Consider the following 26,027-nt stretch of genomic DNA (forward strand, 5'->3'; position numbering starts at 1 on the left):
TGAAGGAGGAGGTGTGTATGGGTGTGAGGGAGTGCGCGTATCTCTGAGGGAGTGTGTGTGTGTGTCTCAGGCAGGGTGTGCGCGTATCTGTGTGTGAGGGAGGGAAGGGAGTGTGTAAAGGAGGGAGCGAATGAGTGTGTGTCTCTGCGTGTGTGTGTCTGTGGGAGGGAGGGAGGGAGGGAGAGCGGCCGCCGCCGCCGCCGCCGGATCGGTTTCTCGGGGTTTGACCAGCTGTCCCAGGCTAACCCTCTGCTCTCTGAAGATGGAGGAAGTAAAAACAGGATTACCCTTAGCTACGGCTCCTCCGCCGCCTTAGTCCCCCCACAGCCAACTGCCGTGCACAAACACACCTCCACTGGGCAGAGGGAGCCGACACTAATAAACACACAAACAAAAGGGGGATGGAACTGACTCACTGCCTGCGCGGCTGAGGTAAATCTGCGCCTGGCTTCTTATTATTTCTTTCTTTTTCTTTCTCCCCTCCCTTCCTCCCCTCCTCTCCTCTCCCTCCTCGGTCCCCCCTTCCCCGGCGGGAGGAGGGACAGCTCCGTTCCGGGGCCGGCGGGACGCGGGGCTCGGTCCGTCCGTGCGGGTCTGTGTGTGCGGAGGGTCCCCGAGCCGAGCGCGGCTGTGCAGCATCCCCGCGGGCGCCGATGACTTGTTGCTGTTAGCCCAAAATATATATTAAAAAAAAAAATTAAAAAAAAAAAACAAACCAACAAACCAACCAAACGAAAAAACCCCCACGAAGACCAGAAGGCAGCAGGGGCAGAAGCCGCGGCGGGTCTCGCCGGTCCGTTACCCAGCCCGGCCCCGCTGCCATTTCCCTCAGCGCCCGCCGCCACCTGCGCGCCCCCGGGGGGCTGCGGCCTGCGGCGGGGAGAAGGGGGGAAAGGGAATAAAATGACAAGCGAGGCAGGACTTCCATGACTTTGACAGGTTGTGGCAGGGGCGGGGAGAGGCAGGATGAGGCGCGGAACCCGGCGTCGCCCAGGGCCGGAGCGGCGCTCCGGGGAAGTTGGCCCGGCTTTGCTGCGCGGGGTGTGAGTGCGCCCGCCGGGCCCCCCTCTTCCCATCCCGCCCCTCATCCCCTCTTCTCATCCCGCCCCGCAATCCCTCCGCTCCCCCCGATCCCGTGGAATCCGTAAGGAACCGGTGGATCAAGTTTTCCTCTCTCTCTCTCTCTCTCTCTCCGCGCTAGTTAATCGCATTGCTGTAGCACCGGCTGACCTCCCTCCCTCCCTCTCCCTCCTTTTTTTTTTTTTTTTTTTTTTTTTGTTCTTCATCTTCCTTCAAAGTATGTGCCATTCCTGAGCGAGTTTCCCCGCCGGCTCATCCCGGGGCTTCCCGGCTCCCCGGCTCCGCATGCCCCACCTGTAAGTGGCGGGGGCGAGTTTCTCTCCCCTATCCCTCTCCCCCTTCCCCGTCTCTCTTTCGCCCTCCTCTTCTCCCCCCGCCTTTAAAAACCATTTTTTTAAACTTTCTCCATCTTTCTGTGTCTTCAGCTCGAGCAAAACTCTCTCCCTCCATTCCTTGTGGAGAGGCTCAGCAGCTGGGATTTGCCATCACCAGCCTAAAAATGGTGACCAAACTTTTTCTTTTCCCTCTCCTCTTCCTCCTCCTCTCCCCATTGAAGAAATAAAAAAATAAAATTCAAGCCGTGTTTTCATTTAGGTTATGGATGTTTCTGTGTTTCTTTTTGTCTTCCTTTCTCTTCCTCCTCCCTTCCTCCCCTTTCTTTCCTTCCACTTCATTGGCTGGGATGATCTTTCCCTGTTGCTTCTGATGTTTCTTTCTTTTTCTCAGTGTGTGCCTGCCTACCTGGACTAGGGGAAAGATAAGGTAATTTTGAAGGGCTTGAGGAAGTGGCTTACCTGTTCTGAAAACTTTTTTGCTTTTTGTTTTTTGGGTTTTTTTTAGATTTCTTTTTAAGAGTTGTGAAAATCAGTAACTGAAGAGAGTTTGGTAGCAGCTAGGCAGGTTGAAATTTAAGTGTTATGTGCTGAATGCCTTGGGAATTTGATCTGCTTTATACCAAAGAAGAGCACACAGAAAAGTATTTATTTATTGGGGGAAAGGCAGGGAGTGGGGAGGGAGGGAAGGAAAGAGGGTTAAGGGAGGGGGAGGGAAGTGGTTTTGGAGACAAGAAGTGAAGCTGCCTGTTTTCCAGTAAGTAATGGAGAAATTCCAGGAGCCAGGGCTAAATATACTTGGCGATCAATACAGAAATGGCTCATTGTGAATAATTTAGCTGCCTGGTGCAGTGAGAGTTTTGAAACTAAAGGCAAAAAAAGAGGCCATGGAGGGAGAGAGGAAATAAAATTTTCCTCTGGTCATGTCAGATTCTTAACTTTTCTACTTAAAAGAACATAGTTATGATTATTGATCTCTCCTTTTTTTTTTCTCCCCCCCCCACAATATATATCAAATGATAGCTAGGGGGTGTCATTCTATACAGTTACTTGGGTTTCGGGAAAGTAATAGCTTGTTCTGTGTCAGCAAAGTGCTTCCAGAAACTTTAATATTGCTTCACACCACAAAATGTGTGATCTGGGAGTATGAAATGTGATGTTTGGCCCTGTGCTGTGGCAAATAAATAGGGTTAGAGTGAACAGGTGTGTGTACAGGTGTGTGCACACAGAGGTGTGGGACAAAGCTGGAACAACTGTGTCCAAGGGGAACGGACACAGGAGGGTTTATTTTGTTTAGACCAGGGGGCAGTGTCTTGTAGTGTGTGTGAAAAGAGCAATTGTTAGTAATATCCATATCCTCCAAGTCTCTTCTGGCTGCAGATAATTGATAAAGCAGTACCATCCCAGCTTGAAGAAACAAGAAGAAAGTCAGGGAAAAAACTCTCAGATCAGGCAAAAATGTGAGTGGGGCACAGAGAGAGAGGTATGGTCAGACCAGGATGATCCAGGTGCCACCTGGCCAGGAGGCAGCTGCATGTCTGCTCACATAATTTACAGGAAGAGTTCAGTGATTTGCAAAACGAGCACATGCAGTGCGCTTGTGTGTTTCTCTAGGCAGTGGTTGCAACAGCAATAAAATGGGCAACTACTTAGGGCTTTAAGTAAGTTTAATCATTTAATGGTTGATACTGACAGGCGTCTCTGAGGGTGTACTTTTCTGCCTTGCAGCACTGCACTTTGACTATGGAAGCAGAGGCTGTTGATGGATATATTACATGTAAGTAGTCATTTTGATTATTCTGAATTACTTTTCTTTTCCTACTCTCCTTTGTATAATGCAGAAACCTGAAAGTTTAGCTTCCGTGTGTACAGTGTCGGCATTGACACTGAATTAGTAGCATTTAAATATAAGTTCTCTGTATGACTGAGACATGCATGGGGATGGGTGCATGGGTGATTATCTCTAGGTTTAAATATTTGCTGAGGGTGAATGAACTTTGCAAGTTAGAGAGAGTTGCTCTCCAGAAATTCAAACTGCAGCCAAAAACTTTTTATGCCTTTCCCTATGTATTTCTCTTGTTTTCTGTGTGGGGGGGTCGTGCTTTGTTTAACTGTCAGTTAACCCAGAGCTTTTTGGGGAAGGTCTGTATGCTGAATTACTATTCCAGTCTTCCCTTGCCCAGCCTGGATTGTCCCTGTCTGCTAATGGAAAAGTAATCCTAACTTACTTAAAACCAACAGCTGGGACAAAGTTTGCCACAGGAGTGTGAGTAATAAATAGGGTGCTATTAAGACAGTAGCTTTGAGGGAGCTCTTAAAATCAGCCAAATCTTTCTTGGGGCAACTGAGAGTAGAGGTGTGACAGGCTCTGGAAGACCCCGCTGGTGAAGGAGGGAAGGCAGGGGCGAAGGGAGCGAGCGGGCTGTGGTTCTTCATGTTAGTGTATCTGTGCCGAAGAAGGGATACAAACGATACAAACTTACGGGACCTGTGTTGTGCTCGCAGGTGACAATGACTATTCGCCTGAGAGGGAGCACTGCGGCATGGCCATCGACCTCACCTCTAGCACTCCCAATGGGCAGCACACCTCCCCCTGTCACATGGCAGGCAGTAAGTCTCCTCTTAAGCCTGTTTCTCTCTAGCTCAGGGTTGGGTTGGCTTGGTCCTCCTGGTCCTTGCTTTGCTTACCAGGTCTAAGCCACTGCTGTTGGCATTGCTAATAGCAGAGGAGGACAGGGAAGATTTTCTTTTTGTTTTTTTGGTTCTTGTTCGTGCTGGTGTCTCATCTAAACATGAATGGGATTACTAGTCTGAACTATCCCAAGGTGGCATTTGAGAGCTGGTCCGTACCTGCTCCAGGTAGGAAAACACTAGGGTTGACATGTGCTAGTTTTGTTTCCTCAGGTTCTGAAATCCAAATAGAAATTGTTGTTGTTATTATTATTACTACTATTACTTACTTTGCTTCCCGAAACAGCTTGAAGTAGCTTTATTTGAAAACAAACACATTTTATTTACAAAACTATAGTTGATTTTAACAAACTGGAATTTGGTTTGGAATGTTGGGTAGAAACTGAGAGTTTAGTGAGTCTGCACAGTAAGTGTCAAGAGCTGATAATATTTATAGAATTATTCTCCTGCTATATATGGGAGGTGGATAAATGTAGTTTACGCAATTTCATAAAAGCAAAAATCTTCATTTTCTGTGTGTGTGAGTGCCCTACCTTGTTTAAGTGTTGGTTACAGTGTTATATCAAGATATTTACCTTAATGTAACCTCTGCACTTAGAGTCCTGAAAAAATGTAGTGTGCTTTGCTTTCAACATACTTAGTGTTCCTCTCTATGTGATACTAATTTTCTTTCTGGTTTGTGTGTACTACAGATACATATTTATCTATTTAAACCGAGGGTTAGTATAATACCCTACCAAAAACTCTCAAAGAGAGAGCTTCTAGGGTTCCTTGCTTAAAAATGCACAGTGTATTGTTCTCAGAGTCTTTCTGAGAAAAAGATGTTACTTCCCTTTAAGAATCCTTTCCGCTTGCAAATTATGGGTAAAGCGCATTTTTACGAGCCTTTAAACTGAGGGTTATTATGAAGATCTCTCAATTATATACATGTTGCTGCAGAATATGATTTCTAATGCCATGGACTGAACTTTATATGACAACCACCCATAATTCAGCATCTTTAGACAATTCCAATTGTGCTGCACTGGAATTCTGATATACTTTATTATGTTGTAAAAGTTTTACTACTCACTTTCTTCATTTTCTTTGTTTCCTTTTTATTAATGGGAAGGCTTCGTTGGAAGGGAAAAAAGTATCTGTGTTTTAAATCTTCTTTATAATCGAGACTGAAAACCAAAGTCAAATTAGGAATAAAAAGATCTAGAATCAAGTCATGCAAAAGACTTTAACACACTCAGTATTTTCATGTTCATTGTGTTAACATTTTCAATGGTTTTTAAACTTCATTAGTTCTTTGCAACACATATGTATCTGCAACCTTGGTGAAGATCTTATTTTTTAGAGGGTTTTTTTGGCCTATCATAGGTGTCTCAAATGCTTTGAGATTAGGATGTGCTGCTGTTGAAAAATTAAGGGCTCTGCCTGGGTTTCCCAAGCCAAACAAATCACAAGCTTCTTCTATTTATTGTAATTTATTTACTCTTTGCAGGCTTAGGATTGTTTTGCAGAGAGGCGGCTTGTGCTGCCTTAAACATGGAAGGTATTGATCAGGGGTTGTGGGATTTTGTGGCAGCTGTTACATTGGTTCATTTAAGGTTTTTGGCCAAATCTTGAATCTGGCACATGTAGGCTAAATCGCCAGGCTGGGCTTTAGAGCTTTCCACCTGTTTTGTGGGGCACAGGAAATCCTTTTAAAGGTTTGGTAACTCAGGGGCCTGCACCTCTTTTTAAAAACTCTTTTGGGGTTTTTTTGGTGTTGTAAAAGGAGAGATAGAGATGGAATAGCTGTTTGAAATATTTTATATGAATTTAGTAGCTCCAGTGGACTGACCCATCATCCATCATTTTAGGTAGAGGCAGTGGCTGTGTTCTATTTCAGACTGGTTTGATTTCCAGTGGGTTGCTGGAGATTAAGTGATGTTGGCTGCCATTACAGCAAAGCCCAAGGCATGTCATCCTGGCTGGGTAGGACTTGGGAGTGGAGGAGGTGATACAGGGAGCAGACCCCAAATATTTCACTCCTGGATTGGTTGCCAGTCACTGCCAGAAGCACATGGCTGTGTGCTCTGGATGTGCACCTGCAAGGTAGAGATCCAGGTTTTGACCTTTGTTCTCTTCTTGCCTTCCACTGAATTGTTTTGAGCCACAGCTCTTAATTCAGTCGGAATTCGTGTCTGGCTCAGAAGGAGAAACACCAAAAGAAGGAAATTTCTTGGATCTGTGCTGAAATGACTGAGTAGTGCTCTCCCAGCAACAGCAAAATTATGTGCTGGGTAAAGAGTTTTCTATGTTCATTAGCCCCTGGCAATCTGTGTAAGTAGTTCTGTCTGGATTACTGATGTTTTCAGGTTCTATTCCAAAAGGGTTTGGGTCGAATATTTTGGCTGCTGCATCCTTTAACCTATTGTCATTTTCAAGTATCTAGATGGTATTTGTAGGTTACGGACGAGGATGACACTCAATTTTCCTTGTGAATGAGATGATCCTGAAAGATGAATCACACTAAATCACCTGTCATAGCTAACTGATGATCTTACATATACCTGCCTTTAGCAGAGCACTGCATGTGTGTTGGCAGATGCTCTGTTCTAAAATACTTCACTGTAGTTTTATGTAAGCAAAGATTTAAAATACATGTAAATAGTCAAACCAAAGAGGTTGATAGATCATCTCACTTTTCTCTACAGCAGAAGATGAATTAGTGTTACACCTGCTGAGTACAGATGATATATTTACATAGCCCCAAATCTGGAAGTCCAGATTTTCTTTTGATCTTCTGTAGGAAAACTCTTACAAAGGCTGACAGGCAGAGCTGGGTGTCACAGGCTTGCTCAATTAACTTTGTGTTGGTACTACAGAGTTCCCTGCATGGCCCTAAGCCCCCCCACAGACCCCACCGAGTTCAAGGGAGTCTGTCTTGTTCCTGTCCGTGAGTGCTGAACTGGGCTGGGAGTGATCAGAAACCTCCGAATAGGAGCTGGCATGCTAATTAAAGGCTAATGGGGAATCCTTATAAAAGAGGCTTTAAAAAGAAATAATTCCCAGTCACCTCCCCACAATGCCACACTGAGTTCTTACTACAGTTATTAGAGATATTTTTTTCCTGTAGGTTAAAATGGACTTAGAGGAATGTCTGCTTTAGAAGCTGCAGGGGCACAGTTGTTCAATTAGTTGACTCAATCATTGCTTTGTATAGGATGAAGGACACTTCTCCAAGATCCCTGGCCTGGTATCATAGGGAAAATAGTAGCAGCAGCTATTAGCATCTGACAGTCAGCAACAAAGGCAATTTCCCCTTAAATTAGAGGCCTGACAGTGGGTGTCCCAGTTAACTTTCTTATCTTTCCTTTCATAGACAAAAGGAGCCCTTAAATGAAACAGAGTCAGAACAATCATAAATATCAAACCCAACATCTGATGTTTGAAAGCGATTAAAATTGTGGTATGCTTTCAGGAGGTGTTTATAGTAGCTGGAAGCGTTAGTAAGTTATGAGAATTAATTCATTAAGAGAATAAGCCATGGCGGCTGACTCTGCTGCTGGAAATAATGAGGCGATGGCGTTTTCTCCGTGGTGGGGAACGATTGTGCTGTCTGACGAGATCACTAATTGGGACAGCAGCACTAAGTGGGGATGATTTCAGCAGTGCTGTTTAAAGAGAACTTGGGCAAGGTTTCATTATAATGTAGCCAATACTATTTTACAAGTGATCAGGGTGGACTGTCGGTTGTACTTTTTTTTTGTGGCATCAAAGCCCCAGACCTTTCCTGATCACTTTCATTTTTGAAGCCTGAGTTGTCATACAACTCCTGTTTTGTCACAGTTGTGTTGTCCTGAGCAGAGAGTTACATGTACCATAGCTATATCGGCACATCTGTAGGTATAAAGAAATGTAATTTTGGAGCCTGATTTTGGAATTTTCATTCCTGTTGGAATGAAACCACATCAAGTTAAAAGTTGCTCCATGCCTCAGCTCCGTGGCAAACAAGCCTTGTCACCACCAGAATTTACTCCCAGGCATGTGAGGCTGAACCTTGCTCTGGGATTCTTTCCTGGCTCAGGATGGGTTGTGGGCTTTTCAGTAGGATGAGGTGATGGAGGCTTTCCTTTAGGGAGGGTGGTTGAAGCTGGCCAGGCTGGGCTGCAGAGAGGGACTGAATCAGTGCTTTGAGGCAGTCACTCCCCTGATGTGTGCACTGGGGCATGAAGAATTCTGGCAGCCAAACTACTGTGCTCTGAGCTGGGGATTCAGGTCTTCTTTTCTTCCAAATATCTTGGAAAGTGCTAAAAACTTGGACCTGATCACCTCGAGATGCTGAGGACTGTTCTTTCCTCAGCAGCCTTTAAGGAGTATGGAAGGCAGCATTTATTGGGCTGGGTATCTCCTGCCTCAGTGCAGGGAGGTGGACTTTTCACAGTCACTTGAGATGCCCTCTAGTCCTTTGTGTCTGACTTTGCAGTCTTGACCCTTTGATTTTTTAGCACTCAGCTGTGGAATTGCACGGTGATGCCCAATACAGATGTACCTGTGGTTTGGCAGGTTGAAGGACAGTGAAGATGGACTTTGCCAAGATGAGCTCAGACATGAGGGATGAGCTCAATAAAGTGTGGCAGGGAACTGTAAGAAGTGAACTCCTTGGACACTTACAAGAGCACGGTCTTTGCTTCAGTCTCTTATCCTCAGACTTCCTGGGAATTGCCAGGGCAGTAGTGGTAATCAAAGTTTTAGCCATTTAGCTTTCTTGGAGTTTGAGAAGAAAAAATATTAAATGGAAAGGCAATCATCAGGATTTTAACAGAAATAGAAGGGTTTTCCACACCTAAGAAACCAAAGCTCTGCAAAGTAGTGTTACACTGTGTTTTTTGAAAAAAACTACAACTCAAACAGAGGAAAGGGTTAACTGGAAATTAAGCATTTCCTGGGATGTACCTTGAATTGTTATACCTTTATCCACATCAGCTCGGATTTTTCACAGTGATGTGGTTAAAATCATGACATAGTTCCTCTGATAGGAACTCTATGTAAACCAAGCCAGAGTAGCCACTGAAATGAGTTGGTGTTTGAGTATCTGTAGCCCACACTGCAATGGTGAAGGGCTCTCCTGTGTGTTTTTCCTGTCTTCTGTCACAGTCCTGGCATTCCCTATGGAGCTGCATACTCAGCTGCAAAAACATTCCTCCCTCTCAGTGAGTGTTATAACGAGGGTGGAGTGAAATGATCAGTTAATCTCATTAAATAGGTTTTTATTCATTCTGATGGAAGTCCCTTGAAAGGTCATCTGCCAGGGCTTTGTTGCAGCACACACCTTCCTTGGGAAGCTTCTGTTATTCTCTTGGACTGTCAGGTTCAGTTAACTTTCCCTGGTACACACCCTGTTACAACACTGTGCTCTTGCTAGCTTTGTAGTCAGCAAATTTTCAGTGTTTGCTTCTGGAATTTCAGTTCCTTTTCGGACATGCCAATGAAAAGAGCAATCCTCCTCTTCCATGAAATATGACACTTTGATGGCAGCTGGATGACAAGATACCTGTTGTAGGAGAGTGTTCTGTGTTTCCCATCCCTGAATCTGGGGGAAGGTGCTGCTTCTGTTGAAATCAATGGATATCTTCTCTCAGGAAATTGGTTCAAAGGCTTGTTTCTAGTTCCTGTGGGCCACAGGCTGTGTCTAGTCCTTCAGCTAAGTGATGGTTTGCAGGACTAAGTTTCAGAGGTGGAAATGCAGCTGCCTGTGGTACCTTTGTGCAGTACTGAGGGTGAGCAGTGCTCATCCTTCCAGTACCAAGAGGGGCACCCTGAAAGACTGATGCCATTCTGTCTGGGAGAAAAGACAGAGCCTCCTTTTCTGCCTTTTGCTTCAGTAATCCCAGTGAATGAAAATCCTTGAAGAGCCCACCTTGAATCAGGTCTAAAATTGACCTGTTCTGAAATTCTGTAAAAAAATTGAAGAGAGGGCTGAGCCACTGCTCTGTGCAGTATCAAGACGTGCTACCAGCCCAGGTGAGGAGCCTGTGCCACAGCATGCTGTCCCTTCCCTAGGGTAGTGGGTGCTTCTTTGGGGTCAAGGCAGCCGACTGCCGCATCCCAATGGAAGGAAGCAGAGCTGGGTTATCACTGAGAAGCAATGAATGTGACAGATATGGCTCTGGGCTAGGTCACCAGAGGCCCAGTTTTTCTTCAAATTCTGGTCATTGTAGGGAGTCCCTTCATATTTCTGTGCCTTTTTTTTTTCTTCCCCCTCTTGCCTCTTATTTTCTGAATCACAGAAGCTGTAGATCACTTAGGATGGAGACTTGGATGGCACATGTTAGCCTTTGTCTAGAGTAGGATGTTTTTACAATATCTTTTTGCTTAGGAGTTATTTTACATTTAATTTTTGCAGCCCCACAATGAGACGCAGTCAGAAGTACCTTAATACCAGTGCAGCTTATTTCCTGTCCAGCACAGGAATAATTGTGGTGGTCCTGAAGTACCCTGTTGTGGTGTATGTGTGGAATTTTAACTCTTCCCACACCACTGAGCATTGCCAGGTCTGTGTGTGGATGAGCCCCTATTCACACTGCCCAGCAAAATGTGCCCTTGATCTGGAGCCAGGTCTACATTACCGGCTTCTGCTGGCACTGTTGTGTCAGCCTGTGGCTTTGAAGAACTGTAATCCCTCACAGGCAGAGAGATGCTGGCAGAAGCTCCAGCTCTGAGCACAGCCCTGGCTGGCAGGGTCACCTGCAAGTGCTGTTACAGGTGTTACATTGGAAAGTACCGTAAAACAGCAGGCACTGTTCCTGGAAAAGCATGGGCTTGATTGATCCCCCTCATTTCTATGCTGATAGGTCGTGTCAACTTCTGTGAATTAGAATGTCTTTTTTGGGTTTCTTCACTGACTTTTGCTCTCTCTCTGCCTCTTATTTTTAAAAAAATCCTTCCAGTTTGGGGACTTATTCCTGTAACGCCGTGTGGCCATGGCATAGCACCACAGAGGTAGTGGGCTCTGCGTGCATTGTATGAGATCCTTTAGTTCATGGTTTCTCTGTATTTGTCCTGTCCAGAGAGGTCACAGGGCTCTTGGTCTTCCCTTTGGGGAAGCTCAGGTTGGTGGTCAGATCCCTGTGTCGTCTCAGGTATAGGTGTAGGCACAGAGTTTGTGGTGATTGGGAGTGGGGCTGGCCCAGCCTCATCCCCAGTGGGCACAGCTGTGCAGGACAGGTGAATGCTATTGAAGGGAACGAGCCATGGAGTGCCCAGGGGCACTGAGCAACCACCAAAGGGAACAGAGGGCACACAGGTGCAGGGCATCAACAGGAGGGGATAAAAGGCTGGGCTGAAGAACAAGAAGGGCAGATGCTTGCAGCCTGCTGAGGTGCTATGATATTAGTCTGTATGGGCAGATGCCTGAAGCCTTCTGAAGAGGTGAGGTGTTGCTGTGTATGGGCAAATGCTTAAAGCCTTCTGGAATTGTGTGGTGATGCTCTGTGCATTGTGGCTCTCTCAGCTGTGGCATATGCTGTGACATATCGGGGGGAGGTCAGTCCTAGGGCCAAACCATGCTCCCACCCCCAGTGTGGATGGTGTGAATATCTGTGTGTCTACCAGCTGGTAGTGAAAAAAAAAGAGGAGTTGAAGTGTATCATTCTCCTACACAGGTAGGAGACCCTCTTCTTAGCAGACTGTGGGCTTTACACAAGGCATGAGCCAGGGAATCTGATTCACTGCAGACCTGTGTGCTCTCCCCACCATGGTTTCATGTTACTTGAAGAAGCTGCACGGACTGGTTTTTTCTAGCCTCTTTTCCTGCTGTGGTGTTGGTACCTACCTCCTGTGAGGTTGTTCTGGGCACAGGTGTAGTCACTGCAGTAGGGAAAGAGAAGGAGAAGATCAGTGTGAATATTCAGGTCCCTGCCCTGTCTGGAGGACTTGGTGCTACTGTCCACCTGGAAACTTCATGCAGTGGGGTAGAAGATCCAGCCACACCTTGGTGCTGCTGTTGTCAGGCCCTTTGTCCTGGGGGTTGGATGTCTCAAATGTTTTTCAAAGGAGGTAGGAAATCCTGAAGTGCATAAACCTTATTTATCCATTCCCCTTGTTGCCTGCCCCACTACCATCTTTTTTTGTTACAAACTGTCTGGTGTGAGGAGGTGAGGTGGGCTGGGTTTCCTCTGCAGCCAGTGGAAGATCTGGGCAGGGTTTACAGGAGAGATGCTCCGTTGGCCGTTAAACCGCACTCATGACAAAGCCTTACATTCCCATGGCAGGGTTTTCTTGTTTATCCCCTCTGTTCTTCCACTTGAACAAAACTAAAGCTATCTGTGCTGTGAACTTCAGCATCATGCTGGAGTTTTCTCAGCTTCTTTTTAGTGGTGTTTTCCTTGCATTCCCCCCCAGCCTTTAAAACCTCCTAATTCCATCAGAAGAAGGTGATGTTGTCCTGGTTTTTCTCAAGGGGCATGTGTTCTTTCGGTCCATGAAAATTGATGTTGGTGAGTGGCACAGAATGCTGGCTGCAGAGCCTTGTGATATGCTCAAGTCCATGGTCATTTTTCTCAAAATTACTCTTTGATTTGGGAATGCCTATGTGCGGTTCTGTGAGAATTCACACCTAATCTTTTCTAGACAGCAACTTAGCTTTTGGAGATTTTATGATTCTTTTTGCAAGCAAAGTTGCTTTTTTAGGTAATGATCTAGCCATAAAACACAAACTGAGTAAGTTTTTGGTAACTCTATCTGTGCATCATTTAAACTTCAGCAGTGTGAATTAAATATCTGCTTTACTCCAAGGAGCAGCAAACAGGATGGTGTGAGTTCCCTTCTTTTGAAAATGAAACAAATTGCTTCTTTCTGTATGAAAACAGCAAGTTTCTTTACCCAGAAGAGATATGAGGTTTATTCATTTGAGGAAGAGTAGCTATTCTCTTAAAGTTGTGGATGGTTTAAAAGCTTCCAGGAAAGAGTGGCAGTAGACTGAAGACCTTGTTCTGGTTAGCAGCCAGATCTGTGATAGAGGGAGGCAGCTCAGGCAAAAGAATAAAATGGTGTTTGGTTTTTAATCTTATTTCTTGAGAAATTGATATCCTGCAGGGTTTGCCTTGTCAAGATAACGGCCCCTGAAGGAGAATAAATCTTATTAATTAGCAGTTTTGCATACTGCTTTTAATTGTTCGTTCCCAGGTACAGGCTTTGTATTGCATGTGCATTGCTGTCATGGTGAGGGGCCTCTCTCCTGCAGCCCTGGAGAGTCTGCCTGAGTACAGAGATATTTCAGAATACACCATTGGGCCTTAAATTTACTCAGTGCCTTAATCCTCATCACCTCTCAGATTTAGGCATGTCCTAAATGCAGTTGTAAGTAATAGTTTTACAGTTTAATCTCCCAAAATTGGGTCAACCTTACCAGTTGTTTTGACCTTGTTACCAGCACAGGTAGTTCCTGGGTGAGTCTAACACATCCCTGTGCAGCTGTGTGGAACAATCTGGGGTATCAACTTTACTTGAAACCCCCTCCTTGAAATTTTCCCCCTACCTTAGATACACAGGTCTTTCTATCCCTGTAGGGTATTATCCTTTGGATAATCTAAATAATATCACAATATTTTCTTGGTATATCATGCTTTTTCAGCTTTAAGAGCATTATAAAGAATACCAGTTGAAGAGATACAAATGAGTGGACAAAATTTTAGGCTGAAGAGGTGGAGAAAAAGTAGGGAAATTAATCTTAGAAGAATGCAGCTCCTGTAGGTGGGAGGCAGTCAGCTTCATAATTTGTGTATGTGACTGCAAATTGTCAGAGTATAGGTAGCTCTCAAGAGTTCAGAAGAATGTTGTGCTAGTTGTGTATGTAAGGGTCAAGCAGTACATAACGTTAGCAGGCTGAGAGCTCTGTGAGTTTATTCTTGGCCTTCTTTTAAATTTGTATTCTACGAATTGCACAATTTATTTTTCTAAAATCCCGTGTACCTACACGTGAATCCCAGAGTGTTCTCATAGTCTAAATGCTATGACCCATCAGCTGCCCCCAAATTACCTAATATCAAGTAGAGAAGGTTGGTGGCCAAAGAAAAATATAGGAAAATGTGTCCAGCCCTGGTTGCTAACAAGCCCATACATGTGCAGTGCAGTAATACAAATGGAAGGCACTTAGAGAGGGTTTCAGTCACATATAACAGAGAAGTACAGGCTTGAAACATACTAGGAAAGTGCAATTCTTATGAAATGAGGAAGCCAGGAAGAGGAGAAAGAGGTATGTGAGTTGTGCCTTGGCTGAAGGAAAAACTATTTAGCACCACCCTTTTCAAATGTCAAATGCATGGGGAAAAGTTGTTGGAAGCCAGTCTCTGCTAAGTTTGCTGCTTGCAAAACCTACTTTTTTGTGAGATGTTTGTGCAAAATCACCTCTCTGCTCTGCCTGTGAGACCAGACATGAGTCAGGCTATCAGCATCTAACATGGTTTCAGGTTGCTGTCTTACTGCTCCTGGTCTAAAATGCTGGAAAGAAGTGTTTGCTTTTTTCTCACTTTTAAAGTGCTTCATTCATTTAATGTCATTAGTGCTATTGTTACTTAAATTTACCTTCTGACTGGTAACCATTAAATATTTATAGAGAAATCAATAGTAGTGAGATTTTTGCTCAAGTAAATATATATCACATATGTACTCAAAACCAAAGCAAACTGCAGTGCATTCCAGGAAATAATCTATAGTGCTGCTCTGTAATGTTCTTCCTCATCTTCATGTCAGGATGTTTTATCTGTGTCCCAGCTCACCCACTCCTGCCCCAGAACTCCGGCTGTTCTTTTTAACAGCCTAGAACAACGGAGCCTTAGGAAAAAGGTAGAAGTGTTTTCAGCGTAGCAATGTGAATGATAATTGGTATATAATTACCCAAGGTTCCTTAATGACTGGATGCAGGGAGATCCTTAGGTTTGATGCTATGTCTGACGGACAGAGACTGCTGTGCTAGAAGAAGAGAATGGAACTGGCTGGAGGCAAAGCCAGCCCTTCCCAGCATTTGGAAAAGTATTTTTGAGAGGAGGTGGTGATGTGGCAACGGAAGATGATGGCTTAAAACCATTTAAAACCAATGCCTAATAAAACAAAAAAAAAAAAATAGGGACTGGGCTTAAAATGGCTTTGGAACCAGGCTTAATTTCGTTGGAGGGGAATAGACAAAGGTGTGATAGAGACAACACAGCCAATGTGCACAGAGTAGTTTATTCTCCATATTGAGTCTCTGCAGCATTTTCTTGTACAACTACAGATGAAATAAATCTTTGTAGACCATCCAAGAGATGACCTTAATCAAGTGTTCTGGCCAGGTGTTTTGGAAGGTGGAAAGCTTCCTTATGAGTCAGTGATGAAATTTCAATTTATAATTATGACTGTAGTTTATAATAATAATTCTAATTATAAACAGTTTAACCTACTACAATGTAAAATGGTAACATTTGCTGAGCTTTGGCTGCTTTCAGATGGTGAAAATGTGCTGGTGGTTGTTGGCTGGAATTCAGAAATATTTGTCAAAATTTTGTGTGCTATGTGAACAACAAAATTTTGTGTGGATTAAGCAATTATTAATTCTCTCCCATTATCCGTCAGATAAAACTACAACTAGCTCATTAACCAAAATTAATTGTAAATAAAGCCGATCTGTTGTTGAGGAAACTAGTTAGAAAGGTAATTGGGTAATGATGATGCATTTAATTTCCAACTGCAGATTTAAAAGCTACTTCTTTTGGCAGTGATAGAGCAAGGTGTTCTGAAATGAAGCCCGGTGCTTGTCACTGTCATTGTCCTCTTAATTAATGCCGCCAGGACCGCCTGTGTTTTGAATCTAATTAGTGTCCCCTGCAGAGCACTTGGAAATGTCCTGATTGTGCTCACACTGAAGCCAATGGTTAAACTATTTAGTGACCTCTGTGGGCAGGAGGTAAGACAGGAGGCCGTGGTGGTGTAGGACATTGTGCACTGCTGGCTTTGCTCCTGCAGCAGCACATCCTCGTGCCTGAGCTCTGGGAATGGTGGCTGTGCTTTGGGATTTGCTACTCACTTGCCATGGAGATAGATCTGGAGTTTCAGGCCAACAAAACTGAATTGTGACTCAACGTTTTAAAAATGATTGAGTGAGTAATTTTCTATGCAGTTTCATTTCAGTATCTTTTGCCCCAAGGATTATTTACTGTAGAGTAACTTCCAGCATGGTTTTGCTGCTATTTGTAATGTTGAATTTTAATAAGAAAGGACTTGTTTAAATAGGATAATGTTTTTATCCTAAATTGCCCCGTTTTAATGATAAAATTGGCTTCACAAATAAAATCAGCAGTTGTACCTTCTAGCCACGTGCACAATTTCTTGATTATTTTTTTACTCTGTTTTCAAAATGTATTAAATGCTATTATGAGATGAGCACAGTGTTTGATTCTAGCCAACCACCACTTCAATCATTAACAAATGGGCATTGGGTACAGAATACATCATTCAGGAGGGCCACCAAGTTGATCAGAGGGATGCAGCACCTCTGCTATGAGGAGAAGCTGAGAGAATTGGCATTGTTCAGCCAGGAGAAGAGAAGGCTTTGGGATGACCTAATTGTGGCAAGAAAAACGGAGAGAGACTATTCACAAGGGTCTGGAGTGACAGGACAAGGGACAATGGCTTCCCAGTGCCAGAGAGCAGGGTTAGATTGAACATTAGGAACAAATTTCTGACTCTGAGGGTGGTGAGGCCCTGGCACAGAGCAGCTGTGACTGACCCTGGATCCCTGGAAGTGCCCAAGGCCAGGCTGGAGAGGGCTTGGAGCAACCCGGGAGAGTGGAAGGTGTCCCTGTCCATGGCAGGGGGTGGGATGAGATGAGTTTTAAGGTCTCTTCCAACCCAAACCTTTCTCTTATTCTCCTTATCCTATCATTTGTAATCACTCTACTGATTTATTTTTTTCCCTTCTGACTTGGTTTAGAGGGAATTACAGAACTAAAGCATCGACTTAATCTCTAATGTTCCTTCTTACCAGACTTGAAGAAAATATAGAATAAATACATTTTACCTGTTTTATTTTTAACTATTTCTCTGTGAGGCTTTTTTTTTCTTTTGTGCTTCCTGGTCCATGGGGAGAAAAACCCTTCAAGCATGTTTTAGTTACATCACTAATATTAGAACTGAGTAATCGGGTGGCTTTGGCAGCAGTCTCGTTTATAAATTGTTGGTGAGCAGATGGCTCACCAAGTTGGCATGCCAGCTCCAAACTTTCACAATCATGAGTCAAGTTTTAAATCCCAAGATTGCCTTACATACCATGAGGGTTTTTTTTTTTATTTTTAATGTGTGTTTGTTTAATAAATGTAACTCTCCATGGATCTTCTCATTCCTGAGCTGTGTTTTGCACTGAAGCATGGCTTTTCAGCAGTCTCTGGCTTTGGGAATGCCTTTTTTCCTTAATTTAATGAAAGCAGAGACTTTTTTTAGTCACATATCTGAAAATCTTGCTGCTAAGAAAAACTAATAAATGTCAGTGTAAGGGACATAAATGTGAGACTTGTCAGTTCTGGCTAATGTCAAACAGTTCAAATGATTGAGATCATTCACAAATGAACTTATAACAACTTTTGGTTTGTATGCACAAATATTTTTTAGGAATAACGTGCTGGTATTTGTTATCCTGGGTAGGTAGCTCTATGCCAATTTGTTTGTTTTCTGAGTGCAGGGCTTAAGTCATTAGGCAGCATCGAGTTCAAATGTTGCATTTTGAAATGCAAGAGTGAATATTTTCTGTAAGCAAAATGTAGCAATAAGGAAACTGGGCCGAGCAAGAGTGCTCAGACGTTCTCCCTGTGGACACAGTCAAGTTCCAAAAGGGTCAGATCTTGATCCACTTGAGAATTTGGACTAATATTATTGGAAGGATTTCTGCTTTTTTCTTTTACTTTTTCCTTTTCAAGCTATTCCTTTAAGTAAAATTAATATGCTATATGTGGCTTATAATGCATTGTGGGACCTGTTATGGAATGATAATTAGACCTTATTTCTAAATGATTCCACACAAAGTGTGCTGTTGTAAATGCTAAACAACTGTGTTTCATCCATAATCATGTAATTGGTGTGTGCAGCTAATTAGTGTGTGTTCAGTTTAGGCCCAGATTTTTTGGAAATGTCTCCTGTTCTGGTCCTGATTTAGCAAAGCTCTTAAACAGATGATTAACTTCCATTGGCTTTAATAGGACTTAAGCACATTCTTAATCAGGGCCATTGTGTCAAATCATGTCTCTTGGTGACAATCAGAAGAACCTGCCAGAGCTGTAGTAAAAATATCTGTAGGTCCTTCTTAAATTTAGATTAATCATTTCTTTAATTGGTGAAGCATTTTGTTTCAGAATCTGAAACTCTGTGTCGGTACCTTGCTCTCTCTCTCTCTCTTTCTTTTTAAGCAAATGGTTATTGTCACAATCTAATTGTATGTGTAAAGTTTAAAGATTTTAACTAGCTTGGCAGGCTGTTTACATCAAATCTGTTCAATACACCTTTGAGATGGAGAAGAAGAAAATAGGCATCTGAGAGTGCCTCACTGGAATATAAATGTCAGTGCTGATAGATATCTATGATAGAAAATTTGTGTGGGAGTAATAATTTAGTAATAAAATAGGTCAAATTAATTTTTATGCTGAAGGGGATACCTTACAATAACCATTTTGTAATTTTATGTTTGACAGTTTGCTCTGCATTATGTGGATAGGTGGAGCTGAGATAATGTAATCCATTTCCAGTTGTAAACAAGATTGCTTTAAGAGCTGCAGTAGTAAGATGCATGTTGGCTGACTTTAAGCTGAAAGGTAATTGCCTCTGAATATTAATGTGCATGTGGGGATTTTGTGTTTAATTCTGGGATTTCATATTTGCCCTATAGCAGCTCTGAAGAGGCCCTTGTTTTCCCAAACCCCACTTTGCTGCTAATTGAAGCTGATGGCAAGTGTTGAATTTTGGGTCCTTTGCTTCAATTTTATGTGGCCTCTGTTCCTTGGAGGATGCTGCTTGCTTTGGCTGTTATTTTTTTTTTTTTTGTTAACCACCTTTCAAGTTGAGGATTTTTGGAGATGTTTGTTGTCCTACAGCAGCTATGAGTAGTTCTTGGGATGGAGGAGGAAAGATGGAATTGTAGGTTATGGAAAAGGGGAGAAGTTGCTGCACTAAGTAAATTGGAGCCTCTTAGAGAAATGAGAGTTAAGGTGCTGATCCATGTACTCTGTAGCTGGCAGGCTTTCTCATGAGTCATTTAAGACCTATCCAAAGCCCACTGCACTCTGTGGGAGATTCTCTAATTCCACACAGTTGTGGAGCAGACCCCTATCACAGGGGCAAGCTGTAGGTAGTGACGAGCATTGTCTGGGGGAACATCAGCTGGCTGCATTTGTTTTTGAAATTGTTTTAGGCATGGAAGGCCTAATTACAAGCCAGATTACAAGCAAGCTGTACCTCAGCTTTCCATTTCAATTCCAGCCCTTGGCTTGTACAAGCTGTTCCATTAGCACTGCTTCCAGCAAGGCCCAGCACTGGGAACAGCAGGATTGGTGTTGAGCAGGGTGTAACTGCAGCTCTGCTCTGGAGCAGTCTGCAGCTGAGCAGTGCTGCAGGAGCTTGGCAATCTGTTGTGTGCAGGGTTTTAACCTGCGCACCTTTGAATTGCATCGGGTGTGTGGGCTGTCATTAGTTAGGACTGTTTAAAGGTCTTATAACTGGCAGGTGCCCCAGATGCCCTTCTAGCTGAGATGACTATTCCTGAGACAAGCACTCCAAGCAGAGTCCAGCATTCCTTGTTCTCTGTGGCAATGCCAGCATTTTCTTCTGAAAAAGAAAAGCCAAATAACAAAAAAGGGTATTTTTAGCTTGGATCGATTTGCTGATCCAGTTTAGTGCACGGTCTCACACAGTGAGAGGGTGGTGTCTGAGCAGGGATGGGAGCTCCTGGCTCTTTTTCTGCTTCTGCAGAGACAAAGGCACTCTGAGCTGTGCTGCTACCTCACACAGGTCATCAACTGTGTGGTCAACAAGGCGGGCAGTTGGCTTTTCTGCTGCCTCTGACCCAGTGCAAAGGGTGGCTGCCTCTTGCAGAGGGATGGAGCCAGCAGCTCAGAGGTGCTGGGTTCACAGCCAGCCCTTTCACAGGTTGCCTTTATCTCACAGCTCACATTTGGACTGGAACCTCATATAACACCTTTAGTTAAACAGTGCTGGTGGTATGAGTGGGAGCCACTGAACAGAGACAGACTTGAATCTTCCACACTCCTGCACCTTGCACAAACTTTGGGGTTCAGATTGAGCTTTTTGGTTCAGAATGTTTTTTAAATTTCCGTAGTGCCCCATCTCCAGTGATTTGGTCTGACACTTCCTGAAGTTAAGGGGAGTCTTGGTGGTATTTCAGTCATTTTTGCAACATGATGCTGCTTGTAGCAAAGCTGTTCTATGGATGCCTTCGCTAAAAAATTACTTAGCTACAGAAACATTTGACTGTAGGCTGATAAGCAGAAAAAGTGAGGGTGTGTGGGTTTGTGAATGTATGTTGCCCATTAAGGAGTCTCACTCAATGCTGGGTGCTTCATTACAATGAGAAAAATAACATAAAAGGATTTTAATAGCTAATTAACTTGTTCACCAATGGATCAGGCACTGTCTTAAGGGCAGTAGTTTAAAAGAGTCCATTTAATGAAAGTTGACTAGAAGTATGTCCTGTGGCTATTACAAACTTAGTTTTATAATAGCATGTATTTTTCAGTAGCTCCTTGCCATGCTGTAATGTGGTTGGAGTGGGAGAAATTAGAAAACTGACCATTTCCCGGCAGATAGCGATAAGTTTCTACTCAGTCAGAATGCTCTATACACTGTGATAGGTTTATAATTATTATCCTAAGATTGATGTTTTTGGGGGGGAGTGTAAATTTGTGCAGCAGTAATCCATTAAGAAATCAATAATCATTCCATCCTCAAATGCAGTTTCTCTACAACATTATAAGTACACACCAAAGATTTGAAACTCTGCCGGTTTCCCCTTCTCCACCCCCCTCCTCCTGCTTCCCTGAACTCCCAAGTTCAATGCCCTTTGTTGTGCTGGAGAAGCAGTTCCTTGGTGAGACTCTTCTGTCAGGAAAAATAAGGCTGATGGTATTAGCAGCACCCTGAGAGCCAGTAACACTTCTTAGTGCAAACTTTGCTTTCCCACCAAAAGTACCCTTTTTATCTTGGGGGAATTCTCCCTCTCCACTGCCAGGGTTTCATCCCTGCTAGATGGGGATGATGAAGATTCATGCCTTGTTCCTCTGTAGAGAACAGTGGAGAGGAAGTATTATAGAAATGCAAAGTCGTTGTATGTGTACATTTCCTTTTCCTCATTCAGACTTGGTTCTTCATGTAACAGTTCAGAGGTTTGGCTATCAGAGACCAGCACATCCTGCAGGACTTCCCTTTTTGCTCTGAATTCTGCCTAGCTGGGCAAACACATTTTTGAATTGCTGCTGTAAGTTATCCCCTGATGCAGAGAGCTGGAAACATACTTTATCTAGGAGTGAGGGTGATTATAACTGATAAATGGTAGCTGAGTGAGGAAGAGTGGGAGTATTATTTATGTTTCTTTGTGGAGGAATAAATTATATGGGGTGAGGTGCTGGGTCAGCCTGGTTTTGATCTTGCCAGGAAAATTGTGGATGGAGCAGGGAGATGCTATTGCTGTAGCAAGAGCCATAACACACAGAGTACATCTAATATTACGTTTCCATGTCTTTTACTTTTATTATTCCTCTACTTTCTTTTTGCTAGAGCTGGTTGAAAAATAATTTCTAATTTTAAAAAAATCTAATTTTTTCCATTTCAGTTTAAATTACTATTATTTTTAGCCAGCTCTGCTGTTGGTTGAAAAAAGGGGCATTTGTTGATGACAGAGTTGTTTTTTACACCCATCATAGTTATTTAGGTCTAAATTCCCTCTTGTCATCTGCCCTGAAAAAAGCATGCTTGGCTTGGTATGGGTAACTCAGATATGCCTTTTCTTCCTCTGAGAACATTGTCATCCAATTTAGGGATGGTCACCACCTCTTCAGCTTTCAGAGGGAGAAGAAACAGTATTTATGATACCTTTGCTTTTGAGACTGGAGAATCTCAGATTGTCTGGAGTCTAACAAGTGTAAAGTGTGAGTTTTGATTGTGATTTGGTACATGTGCCTTGGCTTGTTTGGGAATAACCATGGGTAGAATCATACATATATTTTAGTGTTTGCAGACAGGGAGTGTGGGTGAGCTGGTGATGAACAAAACTGGACACTGAGAAGCCAAACACTGATTCTCACCTCTTTAAGTTGTTCTAGAATAATCCAATGCTATTGTCATGATAAATTCTCTGACTGTGATCCAGTAGGGAAGGAGCTTTCACACGTCGTTTGACCATGGGGACACTTGCCTCTCACTGGAAAGTGCAAAGTTGGATGCTAATAGGAAAAGATGCCAGCAAAAGAAAGATCTTGTCAATTGTGTTCAGTAGGTTTTCATTCAGCATTGACTTCTTTTCTGGTAAATTGGAGTGGTTTTTTTCTGTAAGGCCATGAACCCTATACTGGGTACTTTCAATAAAGAATAGTTCTTCATTTACCTAAAATGAAGAAATTTACCTCTCTCTTGCTCAGATGCTGGCAGCATGCGAGTTTAGCAAGGACTAAGGAGCAAGGGCACTTTATGGGTTTTGACTCTTCTTATTTCAATACCTCGTAACTGGCTTCACTTCTTTGGTCTTCATACTGATTAATGCTTTTATACGTCACTAACGCTTAATTTTGAAAATATCTTTTATTTTCCTCTTTCCATCAACTTGTGATACTGAAGCAGCAGCTGATTGACAGCTGACCTTTTTCTGCAATGGTTTGCTGAAGAGTTCATGCCAATGACATGTGGCTTTTCAGTGAAATAGGAAGACTTTATCACATCTTTTTGTTTTACCCATTACCTTTTTTTTCCAGTGGTTTGCAGAACAGTGAGTGCTAAAAGCCCAGTATCAGCTCACAGGATGCCGAGTTTAACAGATAGGGCTTTATTAGCTCTCGGTTGCATTTGTCTTTACTTCACAAGTCCCTATTTAGAATTACCTGTAAGTGGTTATTTTCCAGTGCGGTTTGCAAAGACAAACCACTTTTTTTCTTATTGTTGTTGCTGCTGGTTTCTTTAACTGCTAAAAGCTCGTCACCATGTATATAACTCTTATGTGTCCACTGATAGCTTGAATGGCAAGTTACAGAAAGTGGTGTAAGTGGCTTTTTGGAAAGAAAATTCTACAAAGAGAAATATTTAACAAGCTGAACAATTAAGAGATGCCATCTCAATCAATAAGTTAGAGTTAATTGGCTGTGTACAAAGCATTTTTAAACAACTTCCCTGAAGAGTCTGTGTATTGAGCTTAGAGTGCCTTTCTAGTGAGGCTATTTTCAAAGGCTGGTTTCTTCGAAAAAAGTGCTCGTTTTCAATTTTTTTTTCTAATTTCCAGACTGAATGCCATCTTGCGTATGGGTCTCATTGAGCGAATATAAGAGTATTTAATAACAGCTTTTAATTTCTTCCTTTTTGAGTGTGTGCCTCCCTAGGAGTATCCCATGTTCTAGTGACTGCAAACTGCTGGTCTAGAAAACAGCAGCTGCTCTCAGCCTGTGGGCAATAACAGCACTTCAAATGTGCTGCATTCAGGCATCTGTGTTACCTCATTTTTCTATTTCTGTTAACTTTATCAAAGTCTCCCATGTGCAAGACATTGACCACAAGCCATGTGTTGGGAACAACGGTCCTAAACTGATAGTTCATCTTCATGCTTGTAGAGGTGTCATAAACCCTACTGGAATCAAAAGGAAAAAAACTCCAAACCCCCTTATTTGTACCCTCGGGTTATGGATGCATTTTCAAAAGGGTATTTTAAGCCAAGCTTTCAAAACCCTCTTCAATGATGGACAGGCATCATTCTCTGAACCTTCAGAGACTGGAAGTTGAAGAAGAGCTTCCTCTCTCTTAGCGGGAGCCACCTGTCTCTTTGGAATGCCTTCCTCAGGATGTTGTAGGCCTGACTTTCAGAAATGGCAGAGATTGCTAGCAATTTGATTAGGAACTTGATCAGCAATTTGATCAGGAATTCGTGCAGTTGGACATTGGAAGAGTTGGTCCAAGCGGCTCGGTCAGTGAGGCAACCAAGCCTCACGCCTGCTGCAATGCCTGTCTTCTATCTACGAGTTCATTTCACCAGACCAGTGTTTCTTGCTTTGTGGGTTGTGTAGAGCTCATAAATGTGTTTAATGAAGCTGCCTCCCTAATTTTTTTCCTTGACCCCAATGTCACCTATAAAAGTCAAGGTAAATGGTAAGAAAGGAAGAAATCGCTAGCATGAAATTTGGAGAAATAAGTAGTTCAAACAAAATACTTCCTTAATGCTTTTCCTGGAAATTGTTCTTCCCTTTTGACCCACAAAAGGTCTTCACTGTGATTTGTAAGCTAAAGGACTGTGATTCTGGGTAATAGTTCTCATATAATTTGAGCAGTGCTGCTTTCAGATGAAGAAATGTTAACAGGTCTTGTTCAGGCTGGCTCTCCCTTGCGCAGTTGGGTAAAGGAGTGGGGAGTAAATCATTGAGTAGGTATGTCTTCCATTCAGCAGGAGCTGCACATGATGGGATTATTAGTATTTCTAAACTAAAGCCCCTGACAGATCCTTGGATGCTTAAAGCTGTTGTGATGCTTTACCAGATGGTTCAGAAACTCAGACTGGAATATCTCATTGGCTGGTGCTAAACAATGACATTTCAAACCCACACGTTTGTTTGGATTTTAATTTTCAGGAGGATTAAAGCTTTTTGGGATATGGGCTGTCTCTTTCCATATATATGCTCAGCACCTTATGTAGTTTAGATGCTTTTGCAGTGTCTTTATAATTCATCATATTACAGAATATTTGGAACTGTTGCACATTTTTAGCCATGTGGTCCAGCAAAGTGCAGACAGGGCTAAGTGTGCAAGTTGTTCAATGCAATGAGTGTGATGACTGCGACTGCTTTGTCTTGTGTCTGGTAATTGTGTGAGCAGGTGATTATGCTGAAATGTGCCACTTTGGATTCTGTATCCCTCTGTTCTTTTCACTTCTCAAATCTTGTCTTTGAAGGCTCAGTTCTGTAAATACTAATGTGTTTGCATAACTTGTATTCAGTGCAGTGTTGATGCTTATTCCTCTTAGAGGTTGAACTGTTCAGTCCTGACTCTACTAAATACATTGGATGAGACCCTGCTGCTCTTGGGGAGAAGATTAAAGGAAACTTGTTGGGTTTTATTCTCTTTCAGTCCCATGACATTTTGAAAACTGGATGGAGTGTCCCTCTGGCAAAATCTAAAAAATTTTTACGGCCTTCCAAATTAGGCAGTCCTCCCTGGCTGCCAACGTGTCTGTCCTGGTTAAAACTATGATCTCTCTGCTACTTCTGAACTGCCTTGGAGCAGGAATGGAAGTATTACTATGAAATTCCCTTCTTAATTCCTTGGGGCAAAGATTGCTGTTTTGTTGTGTGCAGATTAATACTGGGTAGAGGTAGGCTACTATGTGAAAATGCGCACAGATCACTTTGGGATCGGGGAAGGATTTGAGATAAGTGTTTGAGGAATGGAGAACTCGTTTATAATGCCTGTTTAAACAACAGTGTTGATGTGCATTCTAGAGAGCAGTGAACCAGGATGCTTTGTTGACAAGTCTGGGAGGTTTGGCCTTTTTTTGTCCCTCTCTTACCCCTGACAGCTCAATTAAGAGAATAGCATCAGTGGGAAGAGGGTTCAGTTACATTGAGAAGAAAAAGGACGTTTGACATAATCATTTTTGTGTTAGACTGGTACATTCTATCCTGCTGTTCTCCATATGATTCAGTCTATTTGTGCATGATTGTTGCACAGTAT

The 26,027-nt window shown here is 42.9% G+C and overlaps 1 protein-coding gene across 3 annotated transcripts in view; it reads left to right on the forward strand.

Moving 5' to 3' along the window:
• The first annotated feature begins 252 nt into the window (after nt 1-252).
• Nucleotides 253-26,027, forward strand: part of IKZF2 (IKAROS family zinc finger 2) — a 117,416-nt gene continuing 91,641 nt past the window's right edge. For 2 of the 3 annotated variants that reach the window (XM_054515450.1, XM_054515451.1), the window contains exons 1-3: nt 253-432; nt 3,141-3,189; nt 3,918-4,022. In XM_054515450.1, the coding sequence (XP_054371425.1) occupies nt 3,156-3,189; nt 3,918-4,022 (139 nt within the window). In that variant the 5' untranslated portion in view covers nt 253-432; nt 3,141-3,155. Of the gene's footprint in view, nt 433-1,320; nt 1,377-3,140; nt 3,190-3,917; nt 4,023-26,027 lie in introns of those variants that run through there. The other variant, XM_036387072.2, reaches the window with a different exon arrangement.

This window comes from Molothrus ater, chromosome 7 (genome assembly GCF_012460135.2).
Source record: "Molothrus ater isolate BHLD 08-10-18 breed brown headed cowbird chromosome 7, BPBGC_Mater_1.1, whole genome shotgun sequence".
NCBI lineage: Eukaryota > Metazoa > Chordata > Aves > Passeriformes > Icteridae > Molothrus > Molothrus ater.